A 23177-nucleotide genomic window follows, 5' to 3' on the forward strand; every position below is an offset into this window, starting at 1 on the left:
GAGAAGTTAAAAGAGCAGCTGAAGTTTTTAAAAGCAGATTGTAATAGGGAAGAACAAATACGACTCCATATTGGATCTGCTTCTTTAACTTTAGCCTTTGTACGCTATTGCTTTAGCTTCCAGTTAAGAATGTTACCTGTAGCCTGAAATACACAGCAGAGCCCATTCTCAAGGCTCTGACCTTTAAAGGTGTAACACCTTCCCACTCAGGTAGAGATAAAAAGTTGCAGAACAGAGAATACCGTTTGTCTTATTGGAGGTTTACATGAACATCGCGACCTGACCTATGTGGACAGCTGCAAGAACAAAGGATTCTGGCACCAAGAAGTTTGCAGTGACCATCCGCGCTGCTTCTTCAACTTGCCTCTCAAAATGCTTTGCTGAAACCCTTGGGGGAGTTTGGAGTTGTGCGGGGCATGAGCCACCGTCTGCTTGCAAGGCGCTGCGGTAAACCTTCCCCCAAGTTTGCGTGCTGTTTGGCCTCAGCGTGCGTCATCGGGCACACACACTTGCGTTTGGTACCGGAATTGGCCAGTCCACTGGACGGTGTATGATGAGGACGGGGCAGGAAAATGCAGCGGCAAACGGGGGGACAGCACAGTTTACAGGAAACTGGACCCCTCGGTCCCTCTGCCCCGGCCTTGCCCTCCTCACACAAGCTGAACGGAGCAGCCAAATGCAGGACAGGAACCACACACACGACGCGGATCCCGCCGAGGACAGCACCAGCGATGGGTCCAGGTGGCCGACCCCAGCCCTGGCAGCACACGGACAGCACTGGGGTCTCAGTCGTGGGACAGCACCGGGAATCGTAGGGCTTCCCCTCCTGCTCACAAGGAGCAGACTTACAAAGCAGGACAACTAGATTTTGGAGCCCCTGTGAAAATGCCTCAAAGGGTTTTCATGTGCGCATTATGCTGTGCCCTGATTCCTAAGACCTAATGGTCTTCTAAGGACCACTCACAGGGAAAGGTACCCAGAGCCTAGAATCGTGGACACTGTATGAAGAGTCACCGCACGGCTTGTCTCTCTACTGAAACCAAAGAATAAACCTTTGAAAGTTACCTGGAAAGACTATGCCTGTTCATAACAGGACTTGCCGGTCATAAAACCACCGAATCGTAAACCCACTGAAAGACGTAAGCTAAAGCAATACAGCTCACACCTTACACAAACAAAAAGGAGGAAGTACGTTTTCCCGGCAAGTACCAAAATATGTCCGGGCAGTTTCTAAAGGCCACGTGTGGCTAACAGGCGCTGACCTTTGTCTCTCTTCCTCCTTTTCAACACTTCATTGTTCCCTCAGTGACCAGCCCAGCCCTTCCCACCCCGTACTGAGTGGTTGCACTTAACCTTAACTCACTCACACCTACTTGGAAAGTGTGACTGGGGATGTGTGCTTCTTTGGTATCTGCGGAAAGAAGTGTCCCTGTAAGGAAAGGCTCTGCAGGGGCTGCAGCAGGTGCAGAGGCCAGGGGGGCAGAACGCCCGCTCTCCCTCCCTCCCGCACCTGCACCTCGTCCCTCGGCCCAAGATTCCGTGGGCGGGTGTGGATGCGATCGTTTCACCGGTGGAGCGAGTTTTGGAGCACAGCACACATAGCAGGTACCCCAGGACACACTTCCAGTACTTCAAGGAGGCTGCCGGTCAGGAGTACTCTCCTCACAGCTTGTGCTTGGCTGTAACCAGGCAGGGCTGCGGGAAAGGCGCCCTCTCACGGGGCCAGGCAGGGAGTGGGTACGTGAGGAGCGCCTGCCGAATCCGTGGAGGTGGCGGAAGCGCCCTGGGCAGGACTCAAAGCAACACAGGGGCCGCAGAGTGTCACCCTCGAGGGCAGCGGCCAGCCCAGCCCTCTCCTGTCACTGTCATGGGTGAGGGATCCCAGAGGTGAGCTGAAGGTCACACCGGCAGGCAGGTGACAGAATTCGGGAACTGTGCCCGGGTCTCCAGAATCCAATGTTCTTTTCCACTTTACCAAGCTGAAGGCTAAAATATATCTGAATTCCACCTCCAGGAGAGCAGATGCGCTCAATTAAAGTGTGGCTTGAGGGGTGTAATTTAGAAAGAATGACATTTCCAACCCCCGGGTAGGTGAAGTGAAGTATTTCAGGGGCTCAGCACACGGAGGCGCCGAACCCACTTCTCTGAAGGCGCTCAGACTCAGGAGCGCCCTGTAAGGCGGCCCACGTCCACGATCTGCGCCCACGCTGCTCGTCTGAACCACGGGCTGGGGGCGGGGTGGCTCGGAGGCCCTTTCAACGTGAGCATCACATAACTAAGATGGCTCGTGTGGTAACTATGGAATTGCACAGAACAGAATCTGTGTCTGACGGCGGTGGAGACAACGGAGGGAGGTGGATGGGATTCGGGGAATCCTCCAGAGGCAACAGGGAGTTTGCTGGACAGTGCCCTGGACGTTGACGCAAAGCAGAGCCCGACCTTTCTGATGCGGAGGGCCTGGGACTGCCGTTCTGGTGGAGGGAAAGAGAGCTTGCTTTGTGACAGCCTGGCTTTGAGTCCACTGTGGGAGGGTCTGGCAGAGACATGAGGGGCCTGCCTATGTCATGGGTGAGCGGAGGGGGGCTGGGTGTGAGCGGAGGGGGGCTGGGTGTGAGCGGAGGGGGGATGGGTGTGAGCGGAGGGGGGCTGGGTGTGAGCGGAGGGGGGCTGGGTGTGAGAGGAGAGGGGCTGGCTGTGAGCGGAGGGGGGCTGGGTGTGAGAGGAGAGGGGCTGGGTGTGAGCGGAGGGGGGCTGGGTGTGAGCGGAGGGGGGCTGGGTGTGAGAAGAGGGGAACAGGGTGTGAGAAGAGGGGGGCTGGGTGTGAGAGGAGAGGGGCTGGGTGTGAGCGGACGGGGTGTGAGAGGAGGGGGGCTGGGTGTGAGCGGAGGCGGGCTGGGTGTGAGCGGAGGGGGGCTGGGTGTGAGAAGAGGGGGGCTGGGTGTGAGCGGAGGGGGGCTGGGTGTGAGTGGAGGGGGGCTGGGTGTGAGAAGAGGGGGGCTGGGTGTGAGCGGAGGCGGGCTGGGTGTGAGCGGAGGCGGGCTGGGTGTGGAGTTGCAACCAGGAGGAGGGAAAAGGGGAGACAAGGAGGGGCCCGAGGCAGCCTCGCATTTCTCTGAGATGAGCGGATGGCCCAGGAGGGATGGAGCTTCAGCGACAGTGGGGGGCAGAAGGGGAACCAGGTGAGGCAGCGGCGGGGCCAGGTGAGGTGCAGCCCCAGAAGCAATGTCGGATCCGTCTGCTAGGTATGTCATCAGATGGCCTGGGCCCCTCCCCTTACTTCCAAGGGATGGTTTATACACTGGGTTCCCACACGTTCGGAGTTATGGCCCTCACCGTGCTTTTCCTCATCAGCTCAGGCCAACAGGGACTCACCTTCAATCCCATGCACCTATTCCCTTCAGGTCCAGACCCACCTGAGATGACACTTGATAACTAATTTTACATTTCAAACAAGTACAAGTGTACATTTTAAGTTGTACACTTTTCTGGAACTAGTGAACTTTTTCCATGTGATTACATCGTCTCTAGGGAATAAAGCTTTTCCTTTTGCTCAGTAACACACAAACTTTGACATGAAGTCACTCTGGTTCACTTTGAAGACTCTCAGGGGCCTGGCATTATGTGTATGCAAATTTAAGTACCTCTTAAAGCAGCAGCCATGATTTTTCATTATATATAAAGCCATGGATAATCCAAATCTAATCACTAAAACAGTTTTCAACTAAACCACTACTTTAAGTTGAAAATTCCATTGTATCATTTTTGGCAGTAGATTTGATTCTATACATTAATTTTATAATATCAAGTTCAATTTTCACACTATGAGACATGAAAACTTTGAGGAGGTCTTAAATTTTTTTGATTAACTTTTTATTAACAGTGCTCATATCTAAGGTTTAAGTTTTATTGGTCTCCTTGTTCTTTGTCGGTGAATTATGCATAAACAAGTACCACAATACTGTGATATCAAATATGTATACACTTCATTCCATGTTTACTTAAATAATAAACCTTTAAGTACTGTTGTAAAAATGACTGAAGTTTGCATGTGTTTTGGTGTTAATTACTACTTTTGTTCATATTCTTCATCTTTTTATCCATCCATCCACCCACCATTCAATCCATTCACCATCCATCCATCCATCTACCATCCACCCAACCACCCATTCATCCATCTATCCACCATCCATCCACCCACCATCCATCCATCCATCCATCCACCATCCATCCAACCATCTACCCACCATCCATCCACCCACCCACCATCCATCCATCCAAGCATCCACCCATCCATCCATCCCTATCTATCTACCTACCTACACACCCACCCACTCATCCACCTATCTATAGGTAAAGTAGATTCTACCTGTGCTGTGGTCTTCTACATAAGTGTCTGATGCTGAGGTCAGTATCCCTTGCACACTGCAGAGCTACTGTCTTACTGAATTAATTTTAGTCTGAAAATAAAAGAATAAAGCCAGTACTGAGATAAACATATTCATAACAAAATCCTCTAGAATTACAGGCTAAATACATGAATGAACCACACCACTAAATGGATTCCTTTTCCTTTTGAGGAAAGCCTTTGAAAAATGTAGTATTTAACAACTTGGCGGGCATGGGTGGGAAGCTTCCTAAGGAATTCTCTGTCATTTTATTCATGAAAACTACACCGTGAGGCCCTCTCAGTGTCCATCTTAAAGTATGTGCGTGTAAATTAAGTGCTGAGCAAAGGACTTCCAGATAGCTCAAAAACCTTCTTCTCATTTTCTCTTTTAATGATACAGATCCTGTGTTCACCAATTTGTCAGGAACCACTGAAAAGCCCAGCAAGGCTCTCAGAGGCTCTGAGTATTTGAAAGATTCATAAAACAAGTGTGATTTGTTTCTAAATGGTCATCAGAATCCTTTCTTTCACCTTCGTACCTCCTCGACATATTCAAGTAAATGGGCAAAGTCAGTGTTTTCCTCGGCCTTCTGCACGATACTCATGAAACACAGGTTTGACTCAAGGCCCCTATTAGTTTCACGCGCTGAGAGGTAAACTATGACACCAGCCTTGAAGATTATCCTCCTGCATGGCTACCATGTCGAAATACATACTATGGGCCGAACTGTTTTCCGCAAGATTCAAATGTTAAACCGTTAACACCCAATGTATTTGGATACAGGGTCCCTAGAATGGTTTTCAGGTGAAATGAGTCCCAAGGGGGCCCTAATCAGAGAGGGTTAGGGTCCTTCCAAGAGGAAGGGGAAGATGCTCTGTCTGGCCCTCCCCTTGCGCTCAGAGGAAAGGCCACGAGAGGACAAAGTAGCAGGAAGAAAGCCCTCACCTGAGGCGGAACCTGCCAGAACCCTCGTGTTGGACGTCTGGCCCCCAGAACCGCGAGGATACGCGTGCCTGCTGTTTCAACCCCCCAGCCTGTGCCAGTGCGTTCTGGCCACCCAAGCACACTATTACAATACGTCTAACAGTGAGCTGTGTGTAATCTCCAGTTAGCACTCTCTCAGAGGAAGAACCGCTGTGAGGCTTCCTAGATCACAACTGCTTGCAGTTTGGGGAAAGGAAAGAAATGTTTCCTGGATGACCTAATTCCACAAATGCCTAGAAGAGCAGAGGCACAGCACGTTTTGTCGGCCTTTGGGCATAGCTACTGAAGAGGCTTAAGCCACAAACAGAATTATCACAGGACAGAGGGCGCCTTTGAAGGCCTGTGGAAGTGATTTTTCCACTCTGCCTGCAAACGTCGTGTACAGGAGAGGCTGACAGTTATTTTGGGAAGCGATACACACGCAGGGAAAGCCTACATAATTACTGGACCTGGAGGGGGTTAAACTCTTCGTTCCCAAGCGAGCTGACGGACAGGCCGCGGTTCTGGGGGTTGATGTGTCACTGCCGCCGATGCGGGAGGCCTCTCTTCAGTCCTCTGGATGTGAACAGCTGTTACTTACGGCCCAGCCACCTGTTTACAGATGATGACAGGCCTATGAAGGCAAGGCCCTCCAGGATTTACTCTCTGGTACTCACAAAGACGCCTGAATTCTGCGAACCCACTGAGTGCCCACCAACCAGATGAAAGCTTCCTCTTACACACAACCGTAGCTAAGTCAGCACTTCTGGAAGTGAAGATGTGCTTAATTCCAGGGGACGCTTATGATCTTTTTCTTCATCTCTCAACAGTCATATTAATGTTCATTTCTAAACATCCATCAACAGAGGAATGCATAAAAAAGATGTGATACATATATATAATGAATATTACTCAGCCATAAAAAAGAACGAAATTGGGTCATTTGCAGAGTTGTGGATGGACCTAGAGACTGCCATACAGAGTGAAGTAAGTCCGAAAGAGAAAAACAAATATCGTATATTAACGCATATATGTGCAATCTGGAAAAATGGTACAGATGATCTTATTTGCAAAGCAGAAACAGAGACACAGACTGTAGAGAACAAATGTATGGATACCAAGGGGGAAAGGGGTGGGAGGAATTGGGAGACTGGGATTGACATATATACACCACTGATACTATGTATAAAATAGATAACTAATGAGAACCTGCTGTATAGCACAGGGAACTCTACTCAATGCTCTATGGTGACCTAAATGGGAAGGAAATCCAAAAAAGAGGGGATATACGTATACATATAGCTGGGTCACTTTGCTGTACAGCAGAAACTAACACAACATTGTAAAGCAACTACACTGCAATGAAAATTAATAGAAGAATAAATAAAATAAATAAAGATAAACTGTCTACTAGGACGTCATTAGGTACGAGGTTTCCAGAATGTTCTTTGATGCAACAGTCCAGAGAGATCTACTGCAAAAAGGAGATTCTTCACATTGAATGAGGGACTGGAGATTCGTGACATACAAAAATCAGCATAAAAAGTTTCCGGAAGGACTGTCCTGGATAAACCCATTGTTTCAAGTTTGATGGAGAAGTTTCGCAAACGTAGAAGTCTGTTTTCAGAGAAAACCAATGAACGTCCCCCAAAACTAGTGCTCTGAGGAATACATTTGGGAAAAGTTTCAAGAAGATACACCTGACCATGGCAAAATTCACATTAGTGCAAATAAAGTCCTTGGTCTTGTATTCTTGGGATGGTCTGAATCCTCCCTGTACATAATGACTTTAACTTAAAACACTTATAATGAATAAAATCAGATGATGCAAATGCTCACTTTAAACGTCGACCGGCTCTGGCACTCGGGTTACGCTTTTATTTCACTAGGAACGGAAGTGGGTGAAGACGTAAGGAGCTCTGGGCAAAGGGTGCCCAAGAGGTCGCGCAGTCAGGTCACCCCGGAGGGGTTGCGGGCACTGCTGGGCAGAGGCAGGGGACACTGTGGAGATGCATGAGGCCCCTGAAAGTGGGCGCAGAGCAGTCAGGAAGGCATCCTAGGTCCATGTGGGCCAAGAAACGTTCTCAAGGAGTATAAACAGCAAGCCCTGAGTTTGCAAGGCTCTTCTTGGGGGTTACAAATGGTGGGGGGCGGGGGGGCATCTACTAGCCAAGGGTCCAAGCTGACCCGAGCCCTCTGCATCGTGTGGATCCCTGTGTGGCCACAGAACCACACCCTGGGTTTCTGCTTGTCAGAGACTGGCCAGTGAACACTCAGCACGGTGGGGTGAGAGCCACAAAAACTACCCAGGACCGGGGGCTCCTTGTGGTCCTCCAGGGCCTCCAACACGTGCCCTGGGGACCATGTGCAGTAGGTGCTTTTAGCTGCTGGTAAAAGAAACAGCGCAAGTACTATCTACCTTCAAAACAGACGATAGCAACAATAGTAGTGTTTGCGGGCAGAACAGTCAAGTAAAGGATCTATAAACCCAGTATTGTATTAGCTTTCTTCCTCTACCCTGAGAATATGTTAGTGGGATGAGAATGCTTCAGATCCCATGCATTTACCTTCTTATAGATTTCAATCATTTCAGCCCCTGACTCAATTTTACTGTCTAATAGAACAGGGGCAGTGAAGAGCTCCAACTCACAGGGACTGATACTCACAGGGACTCATCCCAACTGGGTGAATCGTGCTCCGGCCTGGACCCAGGACTGCCTGTGAGTGTGGCCGTCAGCCTCCAGGGGACCAAGAGCACCTCGGGACCTGGACACAAGGGCAGTGGGTCAGCCTCCTGGGAACCAAGAGCACCTCGGGACCTGGACACAAGGGGCACTGGGTCAGCCTCCTGGGGACCAAGAGCACCTCGGGATCTGGACACAAGGGCAGTGGGTCAGCCTCCTGGGGACCAAGAGCACCTCAGGACCTGGACACAAGGGCAGTGGGTCAGCCTCCTGAGGACCAAGAGCACCTCGGGACCTGGACACAAGGGCAGTGGGTCAGCCTCCTGGTTACCAAGAGCACCTCGGGACCTGGACACAAGGGCAGTGGGTCAGCTTCCTGGGGACCAAGAGCACCTCGGGACCTGGACACAAGGGCAGTGGGTCAGCCTCCTGGTTACCAAGAGCACCTCGGGACCTGGACACAAGGGCAGTGGGTCAGCCTCCTGGGAACCAAGAGCACCTTGGGACCTGGACACAAGGGCAGTGGGTCAGCCTCCAGGGGACCAAGAGCACCTCGGGACCTGGACACAAGGGCAGTGGGTCAGCCTCCTGGTTACCAAGAGCACCTCGGGACCTGGACACAAGGGCAGTGGGTCAGCCTCCTGGTTACCAAGAGCACCTCGGGACCTGGACACAAGGGCACTGGGTCAGCCTCCTGGGGACCAAGAGCACCTTGGGATCTGGACACAAGGGCAGTGGGTCAGCCTCCTGGGGACCAAGAGCACCTCGGGACCTGGACACAAGGGCAGTGGGTCAGCCTCCTGGGGACCAAGAGCACCTCGGGACCTGGACACAAGGGCAGTGGGTCAGCCTCCTGGGGACCAAGAGCACCTCGGGACCTGGACACAAGGGGCACTGGGTCAGCCTCCAGGGGACCAAGAGCACCTCGGGATCTGGACACAAGGGGCACTGGGTCAGCCTCCTGCACCTCGGGACCTGCAGACAGGGGGCAGTGGGTCAGCAGCCAGGTGCTGTGCAGAGACTCCGGAAGAATCAGCAGTGTGAACCCCTACGGAATGATGTAGAAGCAGCAGAGAACAACGTAGAGGGAGAAAGTCAGCGGCAGAGGGCCTGGGAGAAGTTTTATTCCTGCAGCAAATGTCATTTCTAACATTTCTAATATTCTTATCCCCGTCTTATAAGTGGGAAAACTGGAACTGAGATTAGGTACTGCGGTGGGTAGACTGGTCCCCAAAGATGCCCACCCCGGAAGCCCCAGAACCTATGAATGGGGTCCCTTACATGGTAAAGGGGACTTTGCAGATGGGCTTCAGGTTATGGAGCTGGAGACAGGGAGGGTGTCCTGGCCAAAAGGTGGGGGGCTCCTCTAGCCAGGTGTGCCCCTAAAAGCAGAGCACCTTCTCTGGCTGGGGGGGAGAGACGCTGCAGAAGGAGTGATGTCAAGTGTGAGCAGAGTCGGACACACCAGTGCTGGCTCTGTGATGGCAGACCCACTGTCAGGACCAGAGCGAGACCTCGAGGGGCTGAGGGCGAAGCCCAGGACACCCAGCTAGGAGACGGGGACTCCAGTCCTACCCTACAAGGAGCTGGACTCCACCAGCCACCTGACGAGCCTGGGCATGGTCCTTCCCTAGCGCCTCCTGGGAGGAGCCCAGCCAGGCAACATCTTGGTTTCACGCCTGCGAGACTTGGAGCAGAGGACCCAGCTATGCCAGGCCCGGAATTCCAACCTATGGAACAGTGAGACAAAAATCTGCATTGTTCTAAGTCCCTAAGCTTGTGGTCATTTGTTACGGCAGAGGTGGAAAGGAACACGGGCAACTAGTCCAAGGTTAAGCACCAAAATTCACATTTAAAATGCACAAAATTCACCCAGCTAACTGTGGAGAGAATGATACAGCATACAACCAGCAACCCTCTGGCTGTGCTAAGAGGCCTTCATCTGACAAAACAAACCATGTTCTAATTCGCTGATGGTCCAGAGAAAGGACCCTGGCAAGAAGCTCCCAACCCAATGGCCAGTCTTCCGTATTTGTGCAGAATTCACATCCCAGTTCCTTGTGCATTCACCTGGGGAGCGATGCTGCTGTGTTTTACAAAACAGTGAGGGATTCCATTTTCATCCAGTTTACGCCCAAGACTCTTAGAATTAGGAGGACGTTGAAGAACTGGTCCAAGACCCCCAGCATCCCTCAAAGAGATTTGGATCCTCTTGCCAGCATTTAGGACAAGCTGTTGCCAAGTCTGGACTTAAACAAGGGGGGACCAGTCATCCCCACTGGCCCGGGATTAGGTGGGTTCCTGGAACACGGAGATTCAGAACTAGCACTGCACAGGGTCTGGCCGATGGCGAGGACTTAGTCACCCTAGTTTAAACAAACAAAGTGACGGGGATGTAGCCACTGTGGATGCCCTCTAAAAAAACAGAAGATCACCCTTGAATTTGTCAGATGCCGTCCGTGGAAATTACTGGGGACTATTAACTCAGTATTTGTTTAAGCTAGCATACGAGTAATCCAGTGTTTCTGGAGGTATCTTGTTCATTGTCGCTGCCTAAGAAGCCTTTGCAGACAGACTTTTTTTACCCCAATACAGCAACCCCCCTTCCCCGCTGATGACAGGCTAGTAACACAGAAGAGGAAGCTAGGACGGAGCCCTGGAGTAACCAGCGAGGGAGAAAGCGGCCGGGTGCTGTGAGGAGCCAGGCAGAGTGACACAGAATCAGAGCTAACTACACGAACACACACGTGGTTTACAAACATTCCAAAGGCAAAGCTGGGAATGTAGAAAGAGGTTCTTATCCCTGGCAGTTAAGTGTCATTGCTCCCCTAGCCTAGCAGAACTCTGTGTGTCTACTAAGGTTATTTGCGGGCACGACTATTTAATTTTTCACAAATCCAAGATACAACTCATCCTTCTCAGTGTCTGGAGCCCTGTCAAATTTTCATTCTGTGATGGTGGCTTAAAATAGATGGGTTATATGTACATGCTGTTACGAGAGCCTAATGAGAACCATCATTCTTTGAAACTGCCGATACGTGAAGACTGCACAACCACACGTACAAACACACAAAGAACCGAGAAAACACGTGATCCAACACAGGGATCGCAGCGCCTGGTGCGGTCCGGGGTGGGGGTGGGGGGGTCCCTGGGGCTGGCATGGGACCAGCTGGCTCAAGTGGGAGCCAGACCAAGGGCTCCAGGAAAGCAGGACTCCCTGAGGTCCTGTGGGAGATGAAACTGCTTGGGATGAAGGCAGGACTTGAGGTCATTCAGAAACGCAGAGGCCGGTCAGCTCAGCAAGCAGAGGCCTTGCCGCTGGCCAGCCAGAGGCTGAATATTCACAGGAAGAAGCAAGAAAGTGACGATGGGGAGTTGGGGAAAAAAAACAGGGACCGCTCGGTGTTGAAGGGGGCCCAGAACATGCCATGGGAGCCCAAGGATCATTCTGAGCTGAAGACATGTGAGAATCAACAGCTGCAGGGAGAGGCTTTTTCTAAATTCTCCTTATCTTCCTAAAAGCAAAGGCTCCCTAAAGAATTCAACTGCCATAAATCCCCTCCCCAGGAGTTTTACAACCGGGGAAGGTTGACTTTTATGGCTGAAGAGAAGTGTGCACAGGTCAGAGCCTGGATAAGAAATTGTGCAAACAGACATCCTCATACAACTACCATGTCTCGCATCTGTTCTCCTAAGAGCCCATTCATGTTTCCTAAAAGTCGTCTCTTCTACCAGAAGCGCCCCTCTGTCTCTCCCCAACCCCTATTAAGATGGTATATAAGCCCCAGGTTCTCACTGCCTCCTTGAATCATATTTTTCTGGGAACTGCCTCATTCTTACACAAATAGAAATCTGTATTTTCTCTTGCTAATGCCTTCTGTCCGTTTAATTTACAGGTCCCCAAACACTGAACCTAAGAGGGTACAGAAAACATTTTCCCCCCCCCTCAACAATGGAATTTGGGAAAGCAAGCAACCTAGTCCACAGAAAGTCAGTAGGGATACCAAGCAAAGGCAGGTTGGATGAAAGAAAAGATGTATAATGGGAGGAGTTATGAAAGGAATAGTTGAGATCTTTTTTTTTTTTTTTTAATGAAATAAGGGAGGGCCTGGTACATCAGGTTGCAAGAGACATGAAATAATACCAAGACCAGTGACCAGAAGCCCCCGTATTTTCCTCAGTGGTTCTGGGTGATAGGAGAAGACGGTCATGAGGCCTGGGCAGCAATGGCCAGGGATGCAGGCTCCCTGAGGCCCCGCAGGTGGCTGACTATGGCCCGGTGACTCTCCACACCACCAGGAGAAGCTCCAGCACCACTATGCCCCTAACAGGGTGTTCAGAAGTAAGACACTGACTAAAGAGCATGCAATCCCCCAAAGACAGAAGCCCAGCTCATCTCACCTGGCCACCAAGTCTTAACTTTTTCTTTTTAATTAATTAATTAATTTATTTATTTATTTGGCTGCTTTGGGTCTTCGTTGCTGCGTGTGGGCTTTCTCTAGTTGCGGCGAGCGGAGGCTACTCTTCGTTGTTGTGTGTGGGCTTGTCACTGCAGTGGCTTCTCTTGTTGTGGAGCACGGGTTCTAGGTGCGTGGGCTCAGTAGCTGTGGCTCACGGGCTCAGTAGTTGTGGCTCACGGGCTCTAGAGCGCAGGCTCAGTAGTTGTGGTGCACGGGCTTAGTTGCTCCGCGGCATGTGGGATCTTCCTGGACCAGGGCTCGAAGCCGTGTCCCCTGCACTGGCAGGCGGATTCTTAGCCACTGCGCCACCAGGGAAGTCCTGTTAACTTTCAACCTGCCAGAAGCAACGCACCCACTTGATTCCCATTATTCTGGGAGGTGAAGCAGCTCTTCCAGCAGCAACACCTGACAGCCTACACCTGTCTGCAGACTTTGGCCACACAGACAATACACAATAAAAGGAGGTATAGAGAATGATTTTTAAATTAACGCGTTTCTTTGTCAAGAGATTACATAGGGGCTTCCCTGGTGGCGCAGTGGTTGAGAGTCTGCCTGCCAATGCAGGGGACACGGGTTTGAGCCCTGGGCTGGGAGGATCCCACATGCCGCGGAGCAACTGGGCCCATGAGCCACACCTACTGAGCCTGCGCGTCTGGAGCCTGTGCTCCGCAACAAGAGAGGCCGCGATAGTGAGAGGCCCGCGCACCGCGATGAAGAGTGGCCCCTGCTGGCCGCAACTAGAGAAAGCCCTCGCACAGAGGCGAGGACCCAACACAGCTAAAAATAAATAATTAAAAAAAAAAAAAAAGAGATTACATAAAATATATTAATTGCCATTTCACATATTGAAAAGTCAACTCACGTGATGACTTCTGTAATTGAAGAAATGGTCCGAGTGTTATATAATGAAGACCTTGTACAGTTAATCAGAACTCAAGTTAAACTACATTTGCCGTTTTTTAACTCTCTAGGTATATAAAGGCTTAATGTGTGAGACCTTCTTCAAAACAAAACAAAAAAGTAATTCAAAAGAAAACTCTGGGGAAACTTCCCTGGTGGTCCAGCGAGTTAAGACTCCACGTTCCCTATGCAGAGGGGCCCGGGTTCGATCCCTGGTCGGGGGAACTAGATCCTGCATGCGTGCCGCAACTAAGAGTTCACATGCTGCAACTAATAAGTCTGCATGCTGCAAGTAAGAGCCCGCATGCCGCACCTTAAAGATCCCACGTGCTGCAACTAAGACCCGGGGCAGCCAAAATAAATAAACAAATAAACAAATAAATAAAATAACTATGATTCTTTAAAAAAAGAAATAATTGTTCATTTAAAAAACCCTGAAATTCAGCTCTGAACATTAACAAGAAAAATATGTATGCAAAGTAGTGACTGCCATGCTCTTAAAAACTGATTTCAGTTTTTACTTGTAATGTAGTAAATATCAACACAAGAAATCCTGTGTAAATGATGGCATTTTTATTTTGCAACAAAGACGTGCATTTCTGTGGCGAGGCACTCAAGTGGCAGAGCTCACACACCCAGGGGCGCTGGGGTGACTCCCGGCTTGCGGCTTGGTCCCTCAACCTGCCCGGGACTCTGGGCGCCCTCGCTCCTGTCCACGAGCCTCCAGAAGCTCAGGTGCTGTGAAAGCTGGGGCAACGATAACCTCTGCCCTGCTGGGCCTCTGGGGTCCAGTGGGGACTCCCGCATGCCAGCTTCCCCCTTGGCATACAGCAAGCACTCAGTGAGTGCGCCTGAGCATGAAGATGGGCTAAAGTGACTTTTGAAGATGGCACAGTATCTTTGCGTATCTTAAGCACAAAAGAATGATACATAAGTAACTTAGGACATTTGCAATGAACACTTGCTGAATGCCAGCTCTGTTAGGCATTTTCTCTTAGTAAAACGGTGACTAACGTGACTAACGGTGACTAACGTACTACCTTCCTATTAGTACTACTGTACCAGATTAATTTGGTGACACGCACGGCATCATAAATTCCCGACGGCAACCGTGACTCTCTCTAGGGACTTGACAACTGCATGAAATGCCCTTCAACTCCGAGGCTCGCCACCCCTATGTGCTGGCGCCTGCACTGCGTCAAAGAGGAAGCAGCAGGACACGACCTAAGAGCTGTGTCATGCTTCCATGAGCCTCTCTGCAACTGCTTCCTGAATTTGGAAGACAAATGCAAGTACAAAACGGGCGGTGGGCCTCCACAACCAGGAGCCGATCAACACTGTCCTTTCCTACTACAATACGCACATCTGAGGAAAACCCAAACACCTTAACTGTATCTGCCTAGGAAACGGGACAAGAAAGGTTTCATTTCTGCAAGACAAACACCTGCATAAATAAATGTGGGTGACTAACAGGGGTAACTGGTGGAGAGCACTTTTAGGAGCGAGATTACTCCTCAGATACGCACTTGCTCATTTTCCTTTGATGTGCCTAGAACACTGTCACCGGGGACAACAGGGATGTCCGGGCTCTGCCTCGGTGCCTCGGCGCCTCACCAAGGGCAACGCCTGCCCGTATAGGCCGGAGCTGCACAGCCGTGCCCTCCCCTCCCACAGAAGCAACTGGCCTCACGCAAAGCCGGCGTGTGGTCTCCCCATAAACTTGGTTTGCACACACACGTGAAAACCTGGAAACGCCATGTTTCCATGAATAGGGTGCCCGGCAAAGCAAGGACTGCCTGCAGTAGAAAGAAAGGCAGCACCATCCTCCTTGAACTGCATCAGCCAAACGGAGGAGGACTTGACGGGTCGGCATCTCGTCTTGTCAGCAGAGAAGACGGGCTAGAAGCAGGTGCTCCTACTCTGAGCTGCTCTGCAACCAGTCTGCTCAGTGGCACCTCACTCTACCTGGGAACAGATCAATGGCAACCTGCACCACACAAAGAAGACGGCCCTTCTAGGAGGAGGGCTTCATCACCTGAAGGGATGGGAAATTCTTTAAGAAGGTCTTAGGGAAGGAGAACGCATTTGTATGGCGTCTGTCGTACGATGGCAAACACGTGGACACAGAGATGTTCTGATGTAAGAAGCGGAACCACACTGCAGCCGGGACCCATCCCACCAGCCCTGAGGCCTCATCTTTGACTCTGTGGCTTAGTCGCTGGGCCATCTCAGGCTCCACCCTGGTCATGCAACTGTTTAGTTGAATTCGCCCGTGTACGTGTATTGCGAGGAACGCACTGCCGCCGTCCCTCAATGACATGCAATGATTCTTCTGGCTGTTGCGTAATAAAAAATATATATATTTGGCCTTTGCCCCTGGTTTCCAGCACAGAGCTCCTAAAACCCTTGGCATTTCCTGGGCAATCAGAACATTTTTCGTTATTCGTAATAATCCCCTTTCAAGCACGTGTCAGTTTATGCTAATGAGTGACAGTCCTGGGCCCCAGACGCCTTCGGGATGGGGGCTGGTGGACACAAAGACCAAGGCAGGATTAGAGCGCTGCAGCTTGCACCCCACCCCAACCTGCAGGCCCGGCGATGCAATCAACAAAGGCCCATGGTTTAACCAGCGGTGCCAGGTCATGGAGCCTCCACAAAAAGCCCTAAGGTCCTTGGAGCTTCTGAACACACGGGGGTGCTGGGAGGGTGGCGTGCCCAGAGAGGGCATGGAAGCGCCAGCACCCCGGCACCCAGACCTTGCGCTAAGCAGCTCTTCCACCGGGCTGTTCCTGAGCTGTACTCCTAAACTAGACCAGTAAACGCAAGTCGTGTCTTCCGAAGTTCGCTGAGTCATTCTAGTGAATTATAACAACCGGGAAGGGGGCTGTGTGGGAACCCACATCTGTGGCTGGCTGGGGAGAAGCGTGAGGGGCCTGGGTACCTCATCGGAGGCTGGCGTCTGCAGCGGGGGCAGTCTCTGGGGCTGAGCCCTCAAGCCGGGGGTCGGCGCTGACTCCAGGTCGTTAGCATCAGAAGTGCACTGAATCGTGGGACGCCCAGCAGGCGTCTGAGAATCAGAGAAAGCCCGAGAGGTTACATATTTGGACGGCCCTTACAGGTTCAGTGTAGTAAGTTAGGCCCCGGGCCCAAAAAACACATCACTCAACAACGTTCGCCACTGTCAGCTGCATCGGGAGGCAGGTTTTTGAGTAACCTTCCCTGCGCTTGTGGTTTGCGTGGCAAAGGCTGCCGTCCCATCGCCGGCTCACTGGTTAGTGAGAGGCAAACGGTGAGAAGATCTCTCACGGAAAGGCTCTTCCCTGCACCCATGCCCCACGAAGCACCGCGCCCTCAGATCCAGGGACCAGGCGGAAGCACCGTCACCCCGGGGGACGCCCCGCCTGCTGCGGACACACGTGGGTCGCCAGCAGCAACTGCTCTCGAGAAGCCCCAGGTGTTCTGGAACCTGCCTCTGCAGGTGGCGGAGGCTTCTTCACCCTCCTCCGTCTCGGCAGCCCCCCTGCGCAGCGCGGAGACTCAGCAGAACCGAACAAGCCCCGTCGCGCACCCTCGGCACTCCTCCGAGGCTCAGACGCCACCTCCCCAGCTCCACCACGGACCCGGCGCAACGAAGCAGCCACAGAGGCAGGACGGAGCTCCGCCTGCGGCCCCCTGGCAGGGGAGAAACCGAGAAGCATCTGGGGAGAGGGGTGCTGAGCGTTGCTGACTTTCGTCTGAACTGCTGAATTGCAGGGAACGTGTGTGTCCAAGGCTGCTCGTTACCAATAAGGGTGCTGTCGCCGTGCATCACTGAAGGCCCCCCTTCCCTGCAAAGTGCCCGTCAGGCAGTGCTCTGCGAAACCTAGGCTTTCTTACATTCGGGCACCCCAGACGATGCTGGCCGGGACTCCCTGGCCAGGTGACTTGGGGTGGCTGCACTCCCCCACAAAATGAAGGGATCTCCGCACGCACCTCCCACCCGGCGACCCCACCGCCCTCTCCTCGAGTCCTCAGGAGTGCCGCGCAGCAGCTGTCCACGTGGACACAGAGACCCTGCGCCTGCGCCTGCACACGACGTCACCTCCACGCCCGCTGCCGCTTACCTTCTCCACGGGAGGAGCGGGAGAAAACCTCCGGGCGCAAGCCAGGAAGATGTCTGGCTCTGGCTTCCCGCTCCTCACTTCGGGGTCATCGCCGAGGACGACGTGATGGAACAAGCTGAAGAAGTCCTCGTGTCTGCTGGTCTTCATCTGGAAGGATGCGGTCCCTGAGCTGGTGGCCACGGCACAGGGCACACCGTGCTTCAGCAGGTGGCGGATCAGCTTCTCCACACCTGGGGGGAGGGGGGGAGGCGTCAGTGACGATGGGGAGCAGGTACCGGCCGCAGGCCTCCAGGGTCGCTGTGCCAGCTCTGTCGCCCTGACCCTGCTGCCTCTTCTCAGGCACCGTCTGATCTCACACACTGTCCTGACAGGGGTCGTCAGCCCTGGGACATCCCCGCTCAACACAAACATCAGAGAGCAATTCAGGGCTCAGCGATAGCACCTCCCGAAGTAACAGAGGTGGTGGTACCGGGATGACGCTGCTGTTCGCCAGTCCTATCAGAGCAAACCCAGGGAAGGGCCTCTGCACTGAGTACACAGGGCTTTGCTCTGTTTTGTTTTAAAGGAACGAATACACAAGGACTATGCTTCTGGTGTTTTCTGAGGAAACTCTGTATTGTACAGAAAGCAATTCAGCATTCCTTCCACTGCTGGATCCGGAACGGGCCCCCATCAGAGGCTGAAGGGAAAGGTCGCAGCTGAAGCAAAGCTGCGGGACCACCTACCAAGGGGTCAGACAGTGAAACAGGCTCTGCTTAACGCAGCTGAACAACAATAACAACAACACACCATGTGACAGACACGCTTCCACGTTCCTATCAACTGTGGCGGTTAAGTCCGGGAAACACGTAGGTTAATGTATTATCCTTGGAGCCAATTAAGAGACCGCCAGTTATCAAAAATGCGACAAAAATGACAGTACTTTCCACGTTCAACACACGCCGATTACAACAACAGTAATGTCTAAATCCACACAAAGGTTTATCTAAAATAGTATTTTAAATAATCAGATAATCATGGCTGTTTCTGTAAGTACGTAAGGCGATGTCCCTACTTTCTCAATTGCTACAGAAAAGATTGACACGTTTTTCAATACCTGAACCCATTCAGAAAGGCAACAGATACTGTGATCCTTCAGAGAAACAGTCCTATGAGGTGCTCAGAGGAAAACGTGGACCTCAACTCCACGCCAAGACAATTATATCAGCAAAATCTAGCACTCAGATGGATGTAAAAGTCAGTGTCCGACATCCAATCAAAATTACCACGCTTGCAAAGGAGGAAATACAACCCATAATGGAGAAAAAGGCAATCAATAGAAATGATCACAAATATGGAAGAGATGACGGATATTAGCAGATAATGACTTCACATAACAGCTTGATAAATATAATTATGCCCAAGTTAGGGGCTGTCAGAATGGAAAAACAAAGAAAAAAGTGAGACCCAAATACACGCTGTCTGCAAGAACCTTACTTTAAAGATAAATACTCAGATAGGTTAAAACTAAAAGGACTGAGGGACTTCCCTGGCGGTCCAGTGGTTAAGATTTCATCTTCCAGTGCAGGGGGTTCAGCCTGGATCCCTGGTCGGGGAGCTAAGATCCCACATGCCTCGTGGCCAAAAAACCAAAACATAAAACAGAAGCGACATTGTAACAAATTCAATAAAGACTTTAAAAAGGGTCCACATTAAAAAAATCTTAACAACAACAACAAAAAAGGATTGAAAACTATGTATTATGTCACTACCGATCAAGAGTCAGTGTAGCTGTACTAACAAAAGACAAGTGGGCTTTAGAACAACGAATGACGATTATCAGGGATAACTAGGGACGTTTTGTAATGACAAATAGGTCAATTCATCAAGAAGATATAGCAATTCTAAATGTGTATGCACCAAATAACAGACCTTCAAAATAGGTAAAGCAAAAACTCAAAGCACAAAAAGGAGAAAAACAGACAGATGTTTCAAATTCCTCTCTCAGTAATTGACGGAAGAAGTAGAGAGAAAATTAAGTATGGTACTGCAGACTTCAAAAACACTATCAAGCAACTTAACCAAATGGACATTTATATAACACTTTACCCAACAATAGCAGAATACATATTATTTTCAAGTGCATATAAAACATTCAACAAGATAGAATACACTATGAGCCAAAGAACAAGTCTCAAAAATTTTTAAGTAACTGAAATCATACAAAGTAATTTCCCTGACCATAGGAGAATTAAAATAGGAATGGTATTTGAAAAATCAAAAACTGGAAGAAAGAAAAGAAGATCTACAATCTAAGATTTTATCTTAAGAAAGTAAAGGGAAAAGAAAAATAAACAAACTCAAAACAGAAAACAGAAAAGAGAACATAGAAAACTGATTAAACCAAAACCTAGTCCTTTAAAAAGATCAATTTAATTGGTGGGCTCTTAGCTAGACTGATTAAGGAAAAAAAAAAAATCCAAGTTTATCGCAGTGAAAGAGGGACAGCACTACAGGTCCTTAAAATAATTAAAAAGGATACACAAAATATGACAAGCAACTTCATGTCAATAAATCTGCTAACTTAGATAAAATGGACAAGTTCTTTGAAAGATAGAAAGCTCACTCAAGAAGACACTAATAATGTAACTAGCCCTAGCTCTACTAAAGAAATTGAATCTGTAGTCAAGAACCTTCCCAAATCTAGGACTGGATGGCCTCACTGGTGAATTTACCAAGCATCTCAGAAAGAAAGAAGAAATAAAGAAACCACAAGAAATTGGAGGGAACGCTTGCTTCCCAACTCATTTTATGAGGCCAGCACTTTCCTGATACCAAAGCTGGACAAAAGTCACACAAGAAAGCTACAGACCTGTATGACTTCTGAACACATATGCTTAATTTCACACTGAAAGGAATTTCCAACCAGTGTGAAAGCATTCTACGTGAAGGGTTTCTATGGGGTGTGAATCTATTATGTGAAAACATGAAAACACCACAGCACTCAAGATTGTTTGCAACAAGCACTGATTAATAGCATGGAGAATTACATTTATCAGTTAAATTTCAGTAAAAAAAACCTTTACTTAACGGATGAATTAAGATGGATGAAAGAATGCCTATAAACAAACAGACATCCAATAATCACCTCTGTCTGGATACGATGATTAAAGTTGAGTATCAACATGATTTGAATTTAAAACAAAATATTCAAATTGTATTACACAATAGTAAACCAACATATTAAAAAATAATGGAGCATATTTAAACAGATGCTTTCTCTAAAACCTACTGGAAAAAGAAAACTTTGCTGGGAAAGTTCTTTGGTGCTACTGATTTTAAAAATTTAAATATAGTTTATCTCATTTCAGCTTATCCTTCTAACATTTCTAGTTCTGTGAATATTTTGTAATGTAACTAATGTAACAGCACAGTACTATACATAAATAAGTACATACCGATAAGCCTATATTGGAGTGAGTACTCAACATTTTTATCCATAGGGGAATGAATCAAAAATGGTTTTTGGACAACTGTTTTTTTTTTTTTTTAATTTGTTGTATTTTATTTATTTATTTATTTTTGGCTGTGTTGGGTCTTCGTTTCTGTGCGAGGGCTTTCCCTAGTTGCGGCGAGTGGGGGCCACTCTTCATCGCGGTGCGCGGGTCTCTCACTATCGCGGCCTCTCTTGTTGCGGAGCACAGGCTCCAGACGCGAAGGCTCAGTAGTTGTGTCTCACAGGCCCAGTTGCTCCGCGGCATGTGGGATCTTCCCAGACCAGGGCTCGAACCCGTGTCCCCTGCATTGGCAGGCAGATTCTCAACCACTGCGCCACCAGGGAAGCCCCCGGACAACTGTTTTTAAATCAGACACAACATACTGAGCTCCTTGAAAATATCTGAGACCAATACAAACATGAAACCCAAGAGAGGGACCTGATCACAGCCCATGGCAATTACGTCCCCTCTTTGTGGCTCAGTTTTGTCCACTGTCACACAGCAATGATTAATGTTCCTGGTGGTGGAGTTGTGAAGGAATGCCTGTAAAGGGTCCTGCACGTAAAAGCACACACAGGAAGGTAAGGCCCCAACAGATGTTAGCCATGGTCACCACCATTACATCAAACTTCAGGTTACAGTCAGTAATGAATCACTCCAACGTCCTGATACGTTATTGCCTGACTTCTTCAGAAATTCTGTATCCTTTATTTATTTATCTTTTTTTTTTATTTTTTTTTTATTTTTGGCTGTGTTGGGCCTTTGTTTCTGTGCGAGGGCTTTCTCTAGTTGCAGCAAGTGGGGGCCACTCTTCATCGCGGTGGACGGGCCTCTCACTGTCGTGGCCTCTCCCGTTGCGGAGCACAGGCTCCAGACGCGCAGGCTCAGTAGTTGTGGCTCACGGGCCTAGCCGCTCCGCGGCACGTGGGATCTTCCCGGACCGGGGCACGAACCCGTGTTACCTGCATTGGCAGGCGGGCTCTTAACCACTGCGCCACCAGGGAAGCCCTATTCATTTTTTAAGTGAACAAAAAATTTTGTTTTTAAATCAGGGAAATAATCTTTTAAAAAATTAGGCCTATTCTGTTTGGGTTTGAAAAACACACACACACACAAACCTGAAACACTTTTGTATCCTTTAAATACTATACACCAACTTTTTCTTATTCAGTCACTCTGAAAAGTAAAAGACTGAAAATGTGAAAGGAGTTCTGTCCCGTGGAGAAGCTGGTTCATTAGGTACATAAATGAAATCCACCCAACAGCTTGTAGCCTTGGTGTGCTGAAGTCGGTTTCAGGGCAGGGCAGAAAGACAGATAGCTCTTGCTACAAAGAAGCCACACTCACAGGACTGACCTACAGGGGAAGAAATAAGAAATGTGGAGCATCAGGGATTCTGATAGAAGAATGTTTCCATCTGACTTCATCCTAGAGACCTAAGATTGGTGAGAAAGGACACAGAGCCTGCCACGAAAGTGGATTTGAAAAAGGAAAAATGCAGAAAAGACAGCGGACATGAGTTCTTTCAGGTGGTGCCTTGGAATTCATAAGTTGAGTGGGTATATCCATCAAACCTCTAACTAGCTCAGGCATCAATTGTAACACTTCACCCTGAACCCAGAGAGGGTTCACTCCCGGGGGGAGTGAACAGGACCCAGGGGGAGATGATACCACACAGCAATGCACACACTGCGTGTTTCAGGAAGCACAGAGCGGCTGCTGATGCCACCAAGGGCAGTGGGTTAAACGGTGGCCCCCTAAAGATATGTCCGGGTCCTAAGCTCTGGTGCTTCTGAACGTGAACTAATTTGGGACAAGGGTCTCTGCAGGTGTGATGAAGGACCTCCAGAATGAGATCATCATGGATTTATGGTGAGCCCTAAATCCAATGACTGGTGTCTTAACTCTGTTCCTGCTGTTATAATGAAACACCACAGGCTGGATACTTCATAAACAACAGAAATTGATTTCTCACAGTTCTGTGGGCTGGAATTTAGATCAAGGTTCTGGCAGATTCAGTGTCTGCTGAGGGGGCCCTCTTCCTGGTACACAGACGACTGTCTATTCCCTGTGTCCTCACATGGTGCAAGGGGTGAGGGAGCTCTCTGGGGTCTCTTTCGTAAAGGCACTAATCCCATTCGTGGCGCTCCACCCTCATGACTTAATCACCTCTCAAAGGGATCACCTCCTGACACAATCACAC

The 23177-nt window shown here is 49.6% G+C and overlaps 1 protein-coding gene across 2 annotated transcripts in view; it reads right to left on the minus strand.

Moving 5' to 3' along the window:
* The window catches only part of LOC133081684 (pseudouridine-5'-phosphatase-like), a 136139-nt gene that overhangs the window by 65702 nt on the left and 47260 nt on the right, over positions 1–23177 (minus strand). For both annotated transcript variants that reach the window (XM_061178044.1, XM_061178043.1), the window contains exon 3: positions 17499–17728. In XM_061178044.1, the coding sequence (XP_061034027.1) occupies positions 17499–17728 (230 nt within the window). The remainder of the gene's footprint in view (positions 1–17498; positions 17729–23177) is intronic.

Source organism: Eubalaena glacialis, chromosome X, assembly GCF_028564815.1.
Source record: "Eubalaena glacialis isolate mEubGla1 chromosome X, mEubGla1.1.hap2.+ XY, whole genome shotgun sequence".
Taxonomy (NCBI): Eukaryota; Metazoa; Chordata; class Mammalia; order Artiodactyla; family Balaenidae; genus Eubalaena; species Eubalaena glacialis.